Raw genomic sequence first — 14,323 nt, forward strand, 5'->3', positions numbered from 1 at the left:
AGGTGCTGCTGAGTGTGTGCCGGTGCAATCCTAGTGCAGCAGCAAAGGACAGAGTAACTTGAACGCACTGCATTTCTTTCTTCCACGCTCTCCAGGGACCTGACCACTGCACAAAGTGTTTCCATTTTAAGGATGGTCCAAATTGTGTGGAAAAATGTCCTGATGGCTTGCAGGGGGCCAACAGCTTCATTTTCAAGTACGCCGATGAGGATCGGGAGTGCCATCCGTGTCATCCGAACTGCACCCAGGGGTGAGTGCGAGCTCTGCAGGGAGCCATCCAAACCACGCGCTGCTCCTAGCACAGGGTGCTTTATAGCTAGTTTGGCTTAGTGAAGCACTTGTCCCACTCCTGAAAAGAGAGTGTGCAGTAGGAATTAAACCTTTGATTTTCAGGTCTCTCATGACATTCAGGTTTTAGTCGTGAATGCTCAGCAGTTTATCACAAAAAACCCCTTTTGAAGACCACAGAGGAGAACTTTCCACAGCAATGCTCTCAGCTTTCCTTCTACACTGGTTTGCAGCAAATGCTGCCCTTTCACTTAATTTTAGGCCTGTAAAATGACTTTTTTTTTTTAGTATTTGCTCCTTGACAGAATCTCTGCTATTTGGTATTGGTGAACTAAGCCTGCAGCACTACAGTGAGACAAAAGTGTTACTGCTCTCCTTTTCCTACAGGGAGTGATGCACAGAGTTTGAAACCAGACTTTGTACAGGAGCCTGAGACTGAGCATCAATTTCTGAAGTCCTGTTAAAGTGCCTATAATAATTTGCTACACTTGGAATTTGTTACACTTGGAATAATACAGCCCATGGATCAGAGAATTAAGAACCTGTGCAACACAACAGCAATAGTCACATGCAACCTATAGTTTTGCACAGGACACGTCAGAGTGTCCAGCATACAAAGAGAGGAAGAGGCAGCAATGGGAAAAAGAGAAAACATCAGCCAGTGAAATAATCTTTAACAAGAGGCTCTTATTGTTTAGCAGCTAAAATTAAACCAGTAAATTATTCAATGTAATCTTGATGTCAACAGCTGTTGCCATTCAAAATGAGACCTTTTGCTGGTTTTGCAAATCTAATTACAATAGAGCCATTAGGGAAATGAGAGGGAGATCACAGAGACACAGCCATGATCTGTTACAGATTTGTCTCCCCCCTAGACCCTTTAAATCAGTTATGCAATAAGCAAAACGCTGCTACTGTGGAAGAAGAGGGTAAGAAGAAATGATGTTCAAAGATGAGCTCACTCCAGGAGCTCTGGTCCTGGCTTTCATAGATGAAGAAGGTGCCAATGCTGATGTAATCTGACAAAACCACAGATGTGTGATGGATTTACTGTCTGCCCAGCATAGGAAGTGCCTTGCAGCTCTCCTGGCCTCCAGAGAGCAGCACTTCTCCCTGTTCCCTCCTCTTTCCTGAGGAGTTCTAACTGGCCCAGTTTCTAGTGTTTGTGGCCCAACTGTGTTTCTCCTAGACCAGGAAGAGAGCAGGAGGTTTTCCATGCCATTCCACTTCTCCATAGACATTTTGCAAGTGGTTCTTTATTTTCATCTGCCTGGATTGAGAAGGGAGATTTTTATGTCTTGTGCTGAAAATATGACATTTTAGTTCATGCACAAATACGAAGGGTATTAGGCAGTTCTAGCTGACCTTGGCAGTCCTCATTGGCAACTGTTGCTGACACAGGGTTCCCTTATGCTGAGTGCCGTTGTCCTTTTAATCCTTGGACTATGTTTTCCCTCCTTTCTGTTTTCTCCTTTTGATGAGGTGAAAGTATGTCCTAGAGTGTGCCCATCCCCAAAGAATGGACAAGTAAAAGGGCCAAAGTCTCTCCCCCAGTTACATATACAAAGCCCATGGTGTTCCTATCTCCCAGATGAGGAACCATCCCTTTTCCATGACATAATTACCCTGTGGAAATCTTTGTCCTCTTATTAAAGAGTTGATGTGTCTATTCTTAGGTATATTTTAATCTCTTAAAACAATGCTCTCTCTCCCCCAAGTCTGGGTAAGCATGGCTTACTATTCTTTTTTAGTGTTCCTAGAGATTTTGTGGCATGTGATTATGTTAATGAAGCTAATAATGACTGCCCAAGATATTTGGGGTTTGCAGGTTGTCCATCTTCTTGCCAACATTGTCAGGGGCTGAATGTGCCCATGGAGAGAAGGGAAATCAGTTACTCTCTCCTTTTCTCCTTCAAGGCTGAATTCTCTGGTTTCATACCCTTCCCTTAGAAAGTAGTATTTAAATTCCCCTTAGTCATGATTCTTCACTGAAATAGGTTGTGGAGAGAGCTCAGCTTGCTATTTGGCTCATGGCTGAAAGGTAGAGAGAAAACTTAATTCTGCTTCATCCCTCACATCTGTTCTCCTGGCTGCCAGATCAAGTGCTGGAATTACACCAGTGCCCTCTCAGTAAGGCTGGAATACCCATCCAAACGGGCTGAGCTGCTGCAGAGCAGTGCTTCCCAGGACAGTATTATCTCATTCCTGCAGTGCTGCTCTCTATGAGCCAGGCTGCTTGATAAAATAGGTTATTAGTTCTCACGTGATATTTCCAGTCATCCCCACCAATTGTCACCAAGGAAGGATCTGTCCCACCTCTGTCTCCTGTGTTTTGTCACAAATTCCATCTTGGCATTTGCAGAGGACTGCTTTAGTGAGGTCTGCTAGCACCATTCTCCTCCCTTATTCAAGTGTAATGACTGTTTCTCTTAATAGGTGGGTAATTACCCAGCCCTGTTAATGATCTTGCTTTGACCAGAAGAACTGTCAGACAGTGACTTCCTTGGGTGCAACAACTGTGCTCCTGCCCTTGTATCCCTGTGATAAGTATCAGCTACTTGCAGCCAGTTTGGAGCAGATCTGAGGCACGTGGGACAGCTATCCCACTTAATTCAAGAGAGTTGGAAAGCATTTGGCCCCTCTTCTTGCAGAGCCAGCCAAAACTGAACGCTTCCACAGGAATAAAACACTAATTACACTATAGCAAGTGACAGCCTGCTTCCTTGCTGGGCAGGACAAAATGGGAGATCTCACTGGACACTTCCCCTCATCATGCAAACACGTTTTGTCACACAGCTTTTCGAAGGGAGGGCATTACTCCTCACCAAAATTCTCTTTTCCTTCTAAGCCATGACCAGAGAAGTCAGGGGAACTCCAGCAACAGTGGCCCTGAAGGGATTTGAGGGCAGAAGCACCCTGTTGCCTCTAAAGCTTAGGTAAATTTTTAGGAAGAAAGTTTGAATTCCAGATGAAAGAATATTGCAAACACACTCTGGATAAGGAAAACTGTTAGTCTTTTGTTTTGCAAAGTTTCCTCCTAGCCCCTGCTCCAGTTCAACTCTGTTCCTCTCACCATGAGTTAGTTCCTCCCACCTGTTAGCTAAGTAGCCCTTGGGTAGAGTTGTCTGACTTTATCCATAACAACAGCTGGTGACCACCACAAAAAAGGTTTTCTCCTGCCCAGAGATAATTCACTTACACCATTGTAAAATCAGTTTTGTTTGTTTCCAGTGACGAAGATTTTTGAGAATTCATCTGACGTGGAATGGCTTTGCTGCCCCGAAGTGCAGTTAAAACCCAACCTTTCAGTCTTAAAGAAAGCTGATAAAGGACAATATTTCTGGAAAAAAACCCAGTTGTTACTGCAATTTTCAAAACCCCAAATTTCCTTTCAGAGGATGATTATCCATTAAGCTAGGATGAGCTCCAAGTGTAATTTTCTGGAAAAGCTGTATTGAACTTTTGTAAGGTACTACTGAATATACTGAATATGTCATTAATTAATTGCCATGTCTCAATTAACCAGTTCATTTTACAGAGCCAACTTGGAAAAGAAAAAACCATCCAGACTCCAAGCAAAAGGAACAATGGGTGTGAACAGCATGATGTATGATTGTGTCAGGTTTAGATGGGTCAAAAAGCCTGAAATGAAGGGAGTTCCCTCCTGGGGAAAAATACCTGATGACTTGTGGTACAAAATCCCCTGTTAATAAATATTGCCATCACTCACACAGTGTTGTACTTCGCTGCATGTAATCAGGGCAGCCACTCAGGGAGGAAACTGGGAAATGCCTAACTAGGAGTAATGGAATTGCACCTGGACAGAGTTTTCTCTTTGGGGAAGCCAAGTCCACTGAAGAAGATGACACTTGAACTAAAAATCAATGATACTTCAACTTGCACTGGGTGAGGTGCAGCAGTACCAGTTTGGATTCAATCCTGTTCTCCAAATGAACATGTGAAGTGACTCTGAGACAACAGGCTCTTGATGTCAGTCTGCCAGTTCTCTAAACCAGTAGCAGGCTCTCAGACCTCTAATTTGAAGATTCTTTTTATTTACAGCAAGAGTCTGAGCTCAGCTTTTCTAGGCATGGTAGGAAATGGACAATCAGAGGAACTCTTCAGCCTCCTTCATTGCTGAGCTTGTTTTCTCCAAATTGCTGAGAATGCCATGAAAGGAAGAAACACTGGATGTGTTTGAGATGGATTAGAATTCAGACAATCCTGAATTCTGAAGTGCTGATGCCCAGGATAGCTGAAATTCCACAAGTCCTCTCTATTAAGTTTTTGAACTGTGTTTAAATCAACTCTTACATTTATGCATTATCTGGATTTTTAACACATCTTTTTTGTGTATGCTGGAGGAAGCAATCATTGAGGAAATCCTTCCAGTTTGTGTTTGCATGTCAGAGTAAATGTCTTCTGTAAAAACAAGAATTCAAGTAAACAAACACAGGGTAAGGTTTACTTGGTCTGCTCTCCCTGATGAGCAGGTAAGGGGAAATTGAATTCAGACTTCATTTTATAATGGCAGAGTGATACCAATTTAAATGCAGCAAAAGCTGAGGAGTGGCAAGTGATGGTGAAGCAGAAAGAAGATCTTGTGGGAGCTTATTTGAACTCTCAGATTTTTTGACATGCATATCCTTCCATCAAAGCCAACCTGAAAAAACAGCAAACTTTAAAAGAGTTTGGGATCACACCTTAACTTTAAAATGCCTCAACAGAAGTAAGTTGCAGTGTAGTGATGTGTCAGATCACCTCTGCTGCCCCTGTAGTAGGTGTACAGCCAAAGGGCCTGTTAAGAAAATGGCTCTGAGATCTTGTTAAAGAGTTGAAATAAATGGTTTGCTTTCCTTAAATGCCGAGGGCTAGATACTCCCCATGGCTAGAATGCCTAGCTGTGTGTGCATCACTGAAGGGGGTCAGGTGGTTTTAACCCCAAAAAGCTCAACTTTAGGTCTCTGAGAATCCTGACTGCTGTGTAAATGTATATTTGACTCGCTGTTTGAATGCAAGGCACCTGGAAACCAGTCGTGCTCTTCTTGGGGGCAAGGGAAATCCACACATGCCACATATGAGTTCTGCAAACTCTTTTCCATGGCTGTGTTTTAGTGGTGCTGCATTTAGTGATTCCTTGCATTTCCAGTGCCTTTGGTGAGCACCTGCTGATTGTGCAGGTGGAGGACTTCTGGCAGCATCTAAGGAAAGCAGAATAAAATGTCTGCATCAGCAGACACCATTTTGCTGTGTTTTTTGGTGCTGGAAGTTGATCCTTGAGCTTCCCTGTTAAAAAAGGATTTTCAGCTTCCAAAATATTTCTTCAGTTACCCTGGCTGGAAGCTTAGAACAAAACAAACAATTACTTCAATTACAGAAGGAACAGCAAGTTCTGGATTGTGTTCCTGGAAATCTCCACTTGTAAATGAACAGCTTTTGTGCAGTAATCACTGCTTTGCTGACTCATAAAAACATGCAGGTAAAGCAACCCTGTTGTCAGGACTCCCACGTACACAGGTGAAACCTGCCTTAAGTGTTGTTTGAGCCAAGATCTGGCCTGCCCTGGAATGCTGTTGCTATTGTTGTTCTTGTCACAAGCTGTAATTTTTGGTGACATAGGTCTCTCTTAGCGAGAGAAGAGCTAGAATTAAGAACACAAAGGGGATTCCTGCTCGTTGGGTGTGTAAATAACAGCTGTCTCTCTTTCTCTCCCTGTTTCCACTCTGGATTTGCTGCAGGTGCATAGGGCCACACCTGGAGGACTGCATTGGGCTGATGGATAGGTACTGGCTGGGTGCTGGCTGCCTGTGTGTCTCCATCCTGCACGTGTGGACAAGGGCGCATGCGTGTGCATGTCCTGGGGCGTGGCAATGACGTGGTTTGTTCTGTAATTGCCTGCAGGTGTAGAGGCCCAGCTAGTCATGACTGCATTTTCTATCCATGGACACGGCAGTCCGCTCTGCCACAGCACGCTAGGTAACATCCCCACCCCATCCTTCACCCCTGCCTGCCACAGGAATGTCATAGCAGCCAGTTTGAACACACACCCACGTGCTGGGCAGAGTACAGCTTAAGTGAGATCTGCCTCCCTGCATCCAAGTTTGCAAGCTAAATAAATATTCTACTCATGCCTTTTTTTAAAATGGTTTTTATTTTTAGCTTAAATCCTTATTTAAGCTTTAATCCTTAAATCAATAAGGTTTAAATTCTGGAATTTCCTCTAGACATTCATATTTCCAGATTAAATTTTATTAGATGGTAAAAATTCTGGTAAAATTGGAATGCACTTGTTTTCTCTTTATTGGTTTTTTGTTGTTCTTGTTGTTAGTTTACGACAAAATTTAAAAGCAAATGAACCTCTTTCTTCCATGCACCTTCCCTTGAAAAAGTAAATGTTATAACAAAACAAAATTTCTTTCTTCAAATAAAACTATTATTTTATTTTTTTGTCATTTTCTGTTTAAAAGAAAAATTGTAACCTTGCAGCAATTTTATTTTTTGGTAATGACAATTGAAACAAATTAATGTAAGCTTTATTCTGCATTCTTTTTTATGAAAGCCCTACATTGCCATTGAGTTTGTTCATTCTCGAATTCAAACTGGTTAATATGACTTCTAGGCTTTGGGATTACTCTCCTGAGCTAAAACTAGATAAAAAAAGCATAAATTCAGTCAAACCCACCTCATTGAGATTTTCAATATGAGTTTTTTTCTTGTCTTTTTCAAAAGGTTTTGAGGTTGCCTTTCCTTCCTAATTGTGTACATAATGTGAATATACCTATTTCTAGCTTATGAGGGAGAATATATTTGGACTTGAAAAACAGTGCACTATAAATGCTATCAAATGGTACATTTGTTTATTAAATCAATATCAGTTCTGACTTAATTCATTAACCAATGAATAAGTAACAGGAGATTAATTTTTCAATATTTCAAGTTTTGTTTTAATCTTTCTGATCTGGGATATCCACTTTGAGATACTTCTGTGAGGCCTCATTTTCAGATGGACTCATCCAAACAGAGCTGCCCCAATTTAATCAACTTTATTCAAAGCACAAATACAGAAAATGTATTATTATTATTATTATTATTATTACTATTTCCTTAAGTTTAAGGGCCTTATCAAACTACAGAAATGAGAGGAATTGTTTTACTGTGTTCAGTGGTTTTACTCCTACTCCATTCAGTCTGAGAGGGAAGGCCATCAAATGTTTCCTGTTTCCTTTGAATCTGATGGATATTTTTTTGTTTGTTTCAGCCTTGCTGAATTTATTTTAGGGAAATTACCGCCCTGTGTTTAAATGTCAGTATGTATTCTTTCACTTTCAAGGCAAAGAAGGAAACTTCATACCTGTATATTAGATTTGTGGAACTGTGCTTTTTTTTTTTTTTATTGTGAAAATGGTTCATTCTATTTGGGCTAAAAATGGGCAAAACTGCACTGGCAAAGTGACACTTTTTTGGATTTACAACCCTACTGTAACAAAAGGATGTGTTTAACTTTAGCTACAACCTTCTTCAAGTCCCTTTAACAACTGTACACCCTCCTGAGACTTATCAATCATAAATTAATTAATAATCAGTCTGACCCTTATCTATTGACTTGAGTTTTTTCCATTGATATGAATTATCAGTGAGTAGAAGGGGACAGAGTTTTCTGCTGAGAGTGAGAGCAGGGCTTTAACCCAAACAAGATTTCCTTCATCTTCTCCTATTTCCATTTTCATAGCAGTGTTGCTTTCCTTTCCAGTTTTTTACTTTGCAAATTGTTTTTGCCATGATCCATTGACTTGAAGGCTTTTGTAAGAGTGTGGTAGAATAGCAAAGGAATTCTTTCTGTCGTCTTTAATCAAGATGAATCAGATGTGCATCGCATGGCTTGTTTTCCAAATGGCTGGTGAAACTTCAGTTTTTCTGCTTATCTTCAGTCCCTTCAAGTTTGTGGGAAAACAGCCTTGCTTTTGGCATTGCATTTCTTTCTGCATAGTTTGGTTTTGGTTTTTTTAACCTTTAGGTTCAACAGAGTTCTGTCCAAAAGAACAGCTCCTCATGCAGCTTCCTTTATGGATTATTCCTGTAGGGCTTTGGTTTTGGTTCCACCTTCCATACCAGTCTTTCCCAGAAACTGCCAAAGCAAAGATGAAAAGCAGAAGAAGGCTGGAATTTGCCAGGATGCCCATAGGAGTTATCCATCCTCCTTTGCTGCCTCTTATTACAATGCTACTCCTCCTTTTGCTATTTTCTGGCAGTTGCATTCAGGGTTTGTTTTTTTTTTGTGGTTGGAATAGCACACATTCCAGCATATTCCAGAACAATCAGTAAAAAGATGAGTATGTCTGCTCCCGAGATTGGGATAACTGTTGTCTAAAAGGATGATTCAAAAACTGTAAAAATAATGCTCTGCTGCTCATTAAGAAAATACTCTAGAGAGTCAGGAAAGGCTGGTTCCTTTCCAGCTCACCAGAAAAATTTGGCAAGTGCAGTTATTGGAGTGAGATTGTGGACAAAGCTTTTACCTAAAGTATGAACTTTAATTGGTTTATCCTTACTAGGCTTCATTCAAGTTAATCCTAGGAGAGAAGAAATCATCAAAGGAGGAGTGAAGATTTTGTTTTCTGGTGTGTGAGATTGTATATCTAAAGATGTGATCAGGAACATGTGTTGCAAAGAACCAGCACTGATGTTCCTGGTCTGAGTAAGCTGGTGTCTCTGTTTACGCCCCAAGAAAATTTCATTTACATTTCCCTTTTAACTAACAGAAACTAATTAGCCAGGCCCACTATTGTCAAGTGCTTCAATAGAATGCTGTGTAGATGTTAACTCTAATTACAATCCTATTGCTAGTTTTGCATCCAAAAAGGATGTCCTCTCAACAAATCATCACTTCCCAAAAAAAAAAAAAAAAAGCTGTTTTTATCTCCTGCTTATGTGTACAAGAGCTAATTAGCAGTAAACCCTGTGTAATGCAGGCAAATCCTTTCATAGCTGTTTTGTACCCTGTCACAGTATGACTTCAACAGAATTTCACAGCAGCTCTCAGTAGTTGGTGGGGAAGGGAAACCACCTCTAATAAACTGCTTATGTTCATGGTTTTCATGGTGCTCAGCTCCATTGCTTGGAGGAAAGCACTCCATATGCTCTCTGCTTTTATAGAATAATTATGTTTTCCTGGAGGGGCAGAGGATCTCTGTATAAAATAAGAGAGAAAATAAGATCTGTGAGTACCAGCTAAGCTATGTTACTTGGTTGGTAAAAGATGCTACTCTCAAGAGCCTCTTAATATGGAGCTTTCTGAAGCTGTATCAGAACAGAGCAGTTGAAGAAACAGGTTTATTTTTTTTAAGAATCCAGACTAGAAAAACAGACCGTTTCAGATCCTTCCTCCTTGGGTTGCATAGATCTTACACATCATCAAAAAGGACAAATTCACAGAATCACAGAATGAGCTAGTTTGGAAAAGACCTTTGAGATCATCAAGTCCAACCTATGACATAACACCCCCTTATCAACTAAACCATGGCACTGAGTGTTATATCCAGTCTTCTTTTAAACACTTGCAGGGGTGGTGACTCCACCACCTCCCTGGGCAGCCCATTCACCCTTTCTGTGAAGAACTTCCAAATGTCCAGCCTAAACCTCCCCTGTGTCCTCCTGTCCCATTGCTGGTTGCCTGGGAGAAGAGACCAACCCCCATCTGGCCACAACCTCCTTTGAGGTTCATGAAAGAGATTGACAGAGGAATCCCAGTTGTGCGGGTGAACGTGCCTCTACTGAACTGGTTCTGAAGCCAGACCTTTGCTGAGGGTACTTTAATTCTTGCCATGGCATTTCCCTGCCTGGAGCTTTAGGAGGAGCACCTTTGCAGTACCCCTGTGGCACGAATGAAAGTTACTGCAGTCGGTGATCTCATGAGCTACTCCATTTTTTTCCCACTTCCACATTTTAAGACTGGTCTTCTTGTGAAAGGGTGTAAGTGGGCATTCCTTCTTTCCTGTTCTACAGATAGAATCCTAGAAGGGTTTCGGTTGGAAAGGTTAATTCCTTCTTTCCTGTTGTACAGATAGAATCCTAGAAGGGTTTTGGTTGAAAAGGACCTTAAAGTTCATCCAGTTCCAGCCCTCCCTGCCATAGGCTGGGACACCTTCCACTACCTGAGGTTGTTCCAAGCCCCATCCAACCTGGTCTTGAACTTTTCCAGGGATGGGGCAGCCACAGCTTCTCTGGGCAACCTGTGCCAGGGCATCACCACCCTCACAGGGCAGAATTTCTTTCTCATATCTGACCTAAATTTCCCCTCTTTCAGTCTGAGGTCTGACCACAGTTAACAAATGCTCAATGTGTTAAAGCTTCTGTTCCGTACCACGTTCAGAAAGATTTGTCTGTGATCAGTGAGGGTTTGTGCTTCATCTGCTTTACTCAGCAGGGTTGGCTGGTGTGGACTCATGGTGTGGAAAGACTTAGGGTATGCTACGATAGAGAGAAATACACTGGTAAGGTCAGGAGAATGAAGGAACTGGAAGCAATTCTCACACAATGCTGTTTGAAATCTGTTCTGTGCTCCAGTGGTTTGAGGATCCTGTTGAGAGAGCGTAGGATAGAGTAAGGTGTCAGAAATCTGATGTTTCTAGAAGTTTGTTATACAAGGAGTAGAATGTGGGCAATAAACTCTTGCAGGATTTTGGTACTGTTGATACTCATTGACCAAGTTTCTCAGCAGCTGTGGTTGTTTTTGGTAAGAAAATCCTTTTTTGGAAAATTGACTAAATTAGCTTTACTGAAACTATGAGCAGAAAAAATGAAGAGTGATGAAGGCCAAATGTGATAGGTCACTGCCGGGAAAAAAAAAGAAGCAATAGGCAATGCAAATTAATAAATGGTTTGTTAGAATGGAAAACAACACACAGTTCCATTGCAGAGGTGATTGCTTTGGTTTCTCATCACTCTTGTGTTGTGGGTCTGTATTGATTTGGCTACACAAATAACACAGATACAGAAATAAAAAATAAAAAATGATACAGAAATAAAATTTTGCCATGGAGAGGTGACCTTATTATAAGGCAACAATATATATCTCACCACTCTCCAATGGGTTTCTCTCATGGCTGGAAATAAGGATTTAATTTAGATTTAATGTTGTTATAAATTAATTAACTATTATTAAATATACATTTGTAGAGCTTTAGAAATATGGAAGATGTAGGGTTGTTTAAATCTCAGTGAATGGTTCCTTAATAATTCATTAATATTTAATACATAATAAATCAGAACTAAAGCTTGTGGTCTTACTTCCAATCTACCTGTGCAATGTAGGATTGGTTACTCTTTGTTAGTTAGAAAAAGTTACATGACAAATGTATTTGAGTTGAGAGCCCGGCCCAGACTTAATTCTCTGCAATTTGGCTTACTCCTTGTGGCCTTACTCAGGTGTGAAGGAGCTGCAATTCCTGCATGAAGCAGGAGGCTCTTGGCTGGGGTTGTTTAGAGCATTTTGCTTTTCATTGCCTTTTTAACACCAGTTTTCTGGAATGATGGAGCATAGGACACGTAATGCAGGTGAGAATTTGCACATTGGCGTTACCTTTTTTGTTTGTTTTATACACCAAAATGTATGTTTACTTCTCAGTTAAATTGCAACAGCTTTCCCAGCATTGGATCAAAACTAGCAGGTAACTTGTTAATGATGATAGTATAGTTGTCTGTCAGTCCTTTTCATTTGTTTTTGCAGGAATGGAAATACCAGTGTTCCATTTGATACTTTACTAGCGTGTAGCAAACACAATGGTAAATGAGTTAAAGTAATTAAACAGGCTGTAGGTTTCAAGGAATGAACAAAGTCCTGACTTTGGTGCTATGTGTGGGAAGTTGTACCTCAGCATTTACCAAAGGTGGAAGCATCACCACAAATACCAGCAATCATTCAGAAAGAGAGCATTAGGAAATCAAGCCATCAGACCAAATTACTTAATCTTACTATAATTTTTTTCTATGTTGTAAAGTAAAATAGCAGGCTGGGAAAATGTCATGTAAATTATCTGTACCTTTGGGTAGTAGTTTCAAAAAAACTAAATTCAATTTCTAATGGGAAAGGGGGGCTAATGCTAAACTCATTCCCCATGCCTTGCCCTCTCTTTGTTAGTTCATCTTCCTTTGCATCTCCTTTCTGTAAATTAGAGGTATTTTGGCTCTTTTCTCCCTGGTTACAGTGGTAGTGGAGAGAGTTGAACAAGAATGTAGATCCTATACCTTCAGAGAGACTGACTGTTTTCCCAGGAATGTGTGTTAGAGAGGTTTTAGAGAAGAGCCATTGGAAATAGGACCTTGTGTCTTGGAATGAAGTGTAGGAACTCAAACAGCTAAAAGCTGATTTTGGCCGAAAGTGAAGGTGTAGAGCCAGGTTCTCCTCTAGAAGTTCACAGGTAAGAAGACAAAGTTTGGTTGAGAATGGCACTAAGTGTAGTAGACTGAAAAAGGAAGTCGGGTGTCTGTGAGGTATAAAATGGGTGAAATCTGAGAGACATTCAAAGCAGAAAAATGCCAGTGCATTTCTAATGAAGGTTATTAATCCCTGGAATGATTTTCTGTGGTACTGTTCTCTTCTTCAGCACTAGACTTGTGAAATCAAGACTGGGACTCTTTTCTCCAAGCAAGATAAGTTTGTGCTGAGCTTGGGGGCAGAGGGTGGTGTGGCTCCTCCTGCCATGTCACAGGACACTTCAATGTCTGTGACAGTAGCTTCCAGCTGTGATCAGCTCTTGGCTCATGGTCCAGAGCTGTCCTAGCTAGAATTTCCTTTGAATTTTGATTCAGAGTACTGTGCTGGACAGAGACAAGCAAATCTAGCTGCTGAGTCCTGGGCTTTGGCTCCTGTCAGCTGTGGGTGAGGCACAGAGTGAGAGTTCCACATGACTTTACACAAGATTTCTGTTCTGTTCACATATGCTTGCTCATTAGCAGTTAGGTCAGGTAAAATTCTGAGTTTTCAGACTGTCCTTTGCTAGGAGAGATGAGAAACTCATTCAGATCTTATCTGTAGTTTTGTCAAAAAGCTTCATGCTTTTTTTTTTCCAATCTGATGTAAATTTTTAATGACACCATCTTCACTTGCTGGTGAACAAGCTCTTTTACAGACATATTGGCTGTTTCATCAATAGAAGATAATGACGAAAATAATTTCTGTAGTTATCTGAGATTGAACAAATGATAAAACAGGCAAGGAAAATTATGGGATAATGTGAAGAGCAGGTGCTGGCTAGTTCTGATTGAGCTTTTCTTTGGCAGGGGTTGTGAGGAGGTAACTCTGTATTTGCCTGATGTGGTACATTTCTCAGCAGAGCTGGTAGTTTCTCATACAAGAGAGTTGTGGCATTTATGCAGAAATCTGAGAACAACTACAACCTCATCATCAGGACAAGGGCCAAGCTTTGGTTAAACATGGTCCAGACATGATGTTATCCCTGATTTTTCAATGATACAAATTTTTTTCTAGTAATGCCTAAAGGAAAACTCCCTGACATGCAATCAACCTTTTTAATGAAAAGTGTGAACTTTTTCCTCATACAATTTGTCTTGGACTCCCAATACTCTGCCTGTGACATAGTGTGTCCTTTGGAAACACAGCATTTCAAAGCAATACACCAGTGTTGGACACCTCTTAAAATGCTCACTTGGATTTTTATTACATGTTCTTATTGTATTCACTGTTCCATTTTAGCTCATAGTTCTCTTCTTGTAAATCCAATAATGTTTAGATGTGTCACTGAAATTAGGTAGTACAGATATGTCTTAGAAGGCACAGAAGCTAAAGCACCATAACATGAGGGAAAAGAAGTGGTAACAGCAGAAAAGTAGAAGCAAGCAAAAGGGTGGAAGATGTAGTTTTATTTGTTGCCATTTCTTTTGCTCAAGTTAATCCTGCAAGGTTAGAATCTGTAAGCCTGATGTCAGCGTTAGGCTGAAGAGGAGACAAGACACTGCAATCCCTGCTTTTGGTAATAAAGTGTGTTCATCTGCAAATTGGTCAGAAAATAATGCTGGG

General features: G+C 40.8%; 1 protein-coding gene across 2 annotated transcripts in view; it reads left to right on the forward strand.

Moving 5' to 3' along the window:
- ERBB4 (erb-b2 receptor tyrosine kinase 4) overlaps window positions 1–14,323 on the forward strand; it is a 581,304-nt gene that overhangs the window by 440,865 nt on the left and 126,116 nt on the right. For both annotated transcript variants that reach the window (XM_053947445.1, XM_053947444.1), the window contains exons 15-16: window positions 96–250; window positions 6,190–6,264. In XM_053947445.1, coding sequence (XP_053803420.1) covers window positions 96–250; window positions 6,190–6,264 — 230 coding nt within the window. The remainder of the gene's footprint in view (window positions 1–95; window positions 251–6,189; window positions 6,265–14,323) is intronic.

Source organism: Vidua chalybeata, chromosome 7, assembly GCF_026979565.1.
Source record: "Vidua chalybeata isolate OUT-0048 chromosome 7, bVidCha1 merged haplotype, whole genome shotgun sequence".
NCBI classification, from domain to species: domain Eukaryota; kingdom Metazoa; phylum Chordata; class Aves; order Passeriformes; family Viduidae; genus Vidua; species Vidua chalybeata.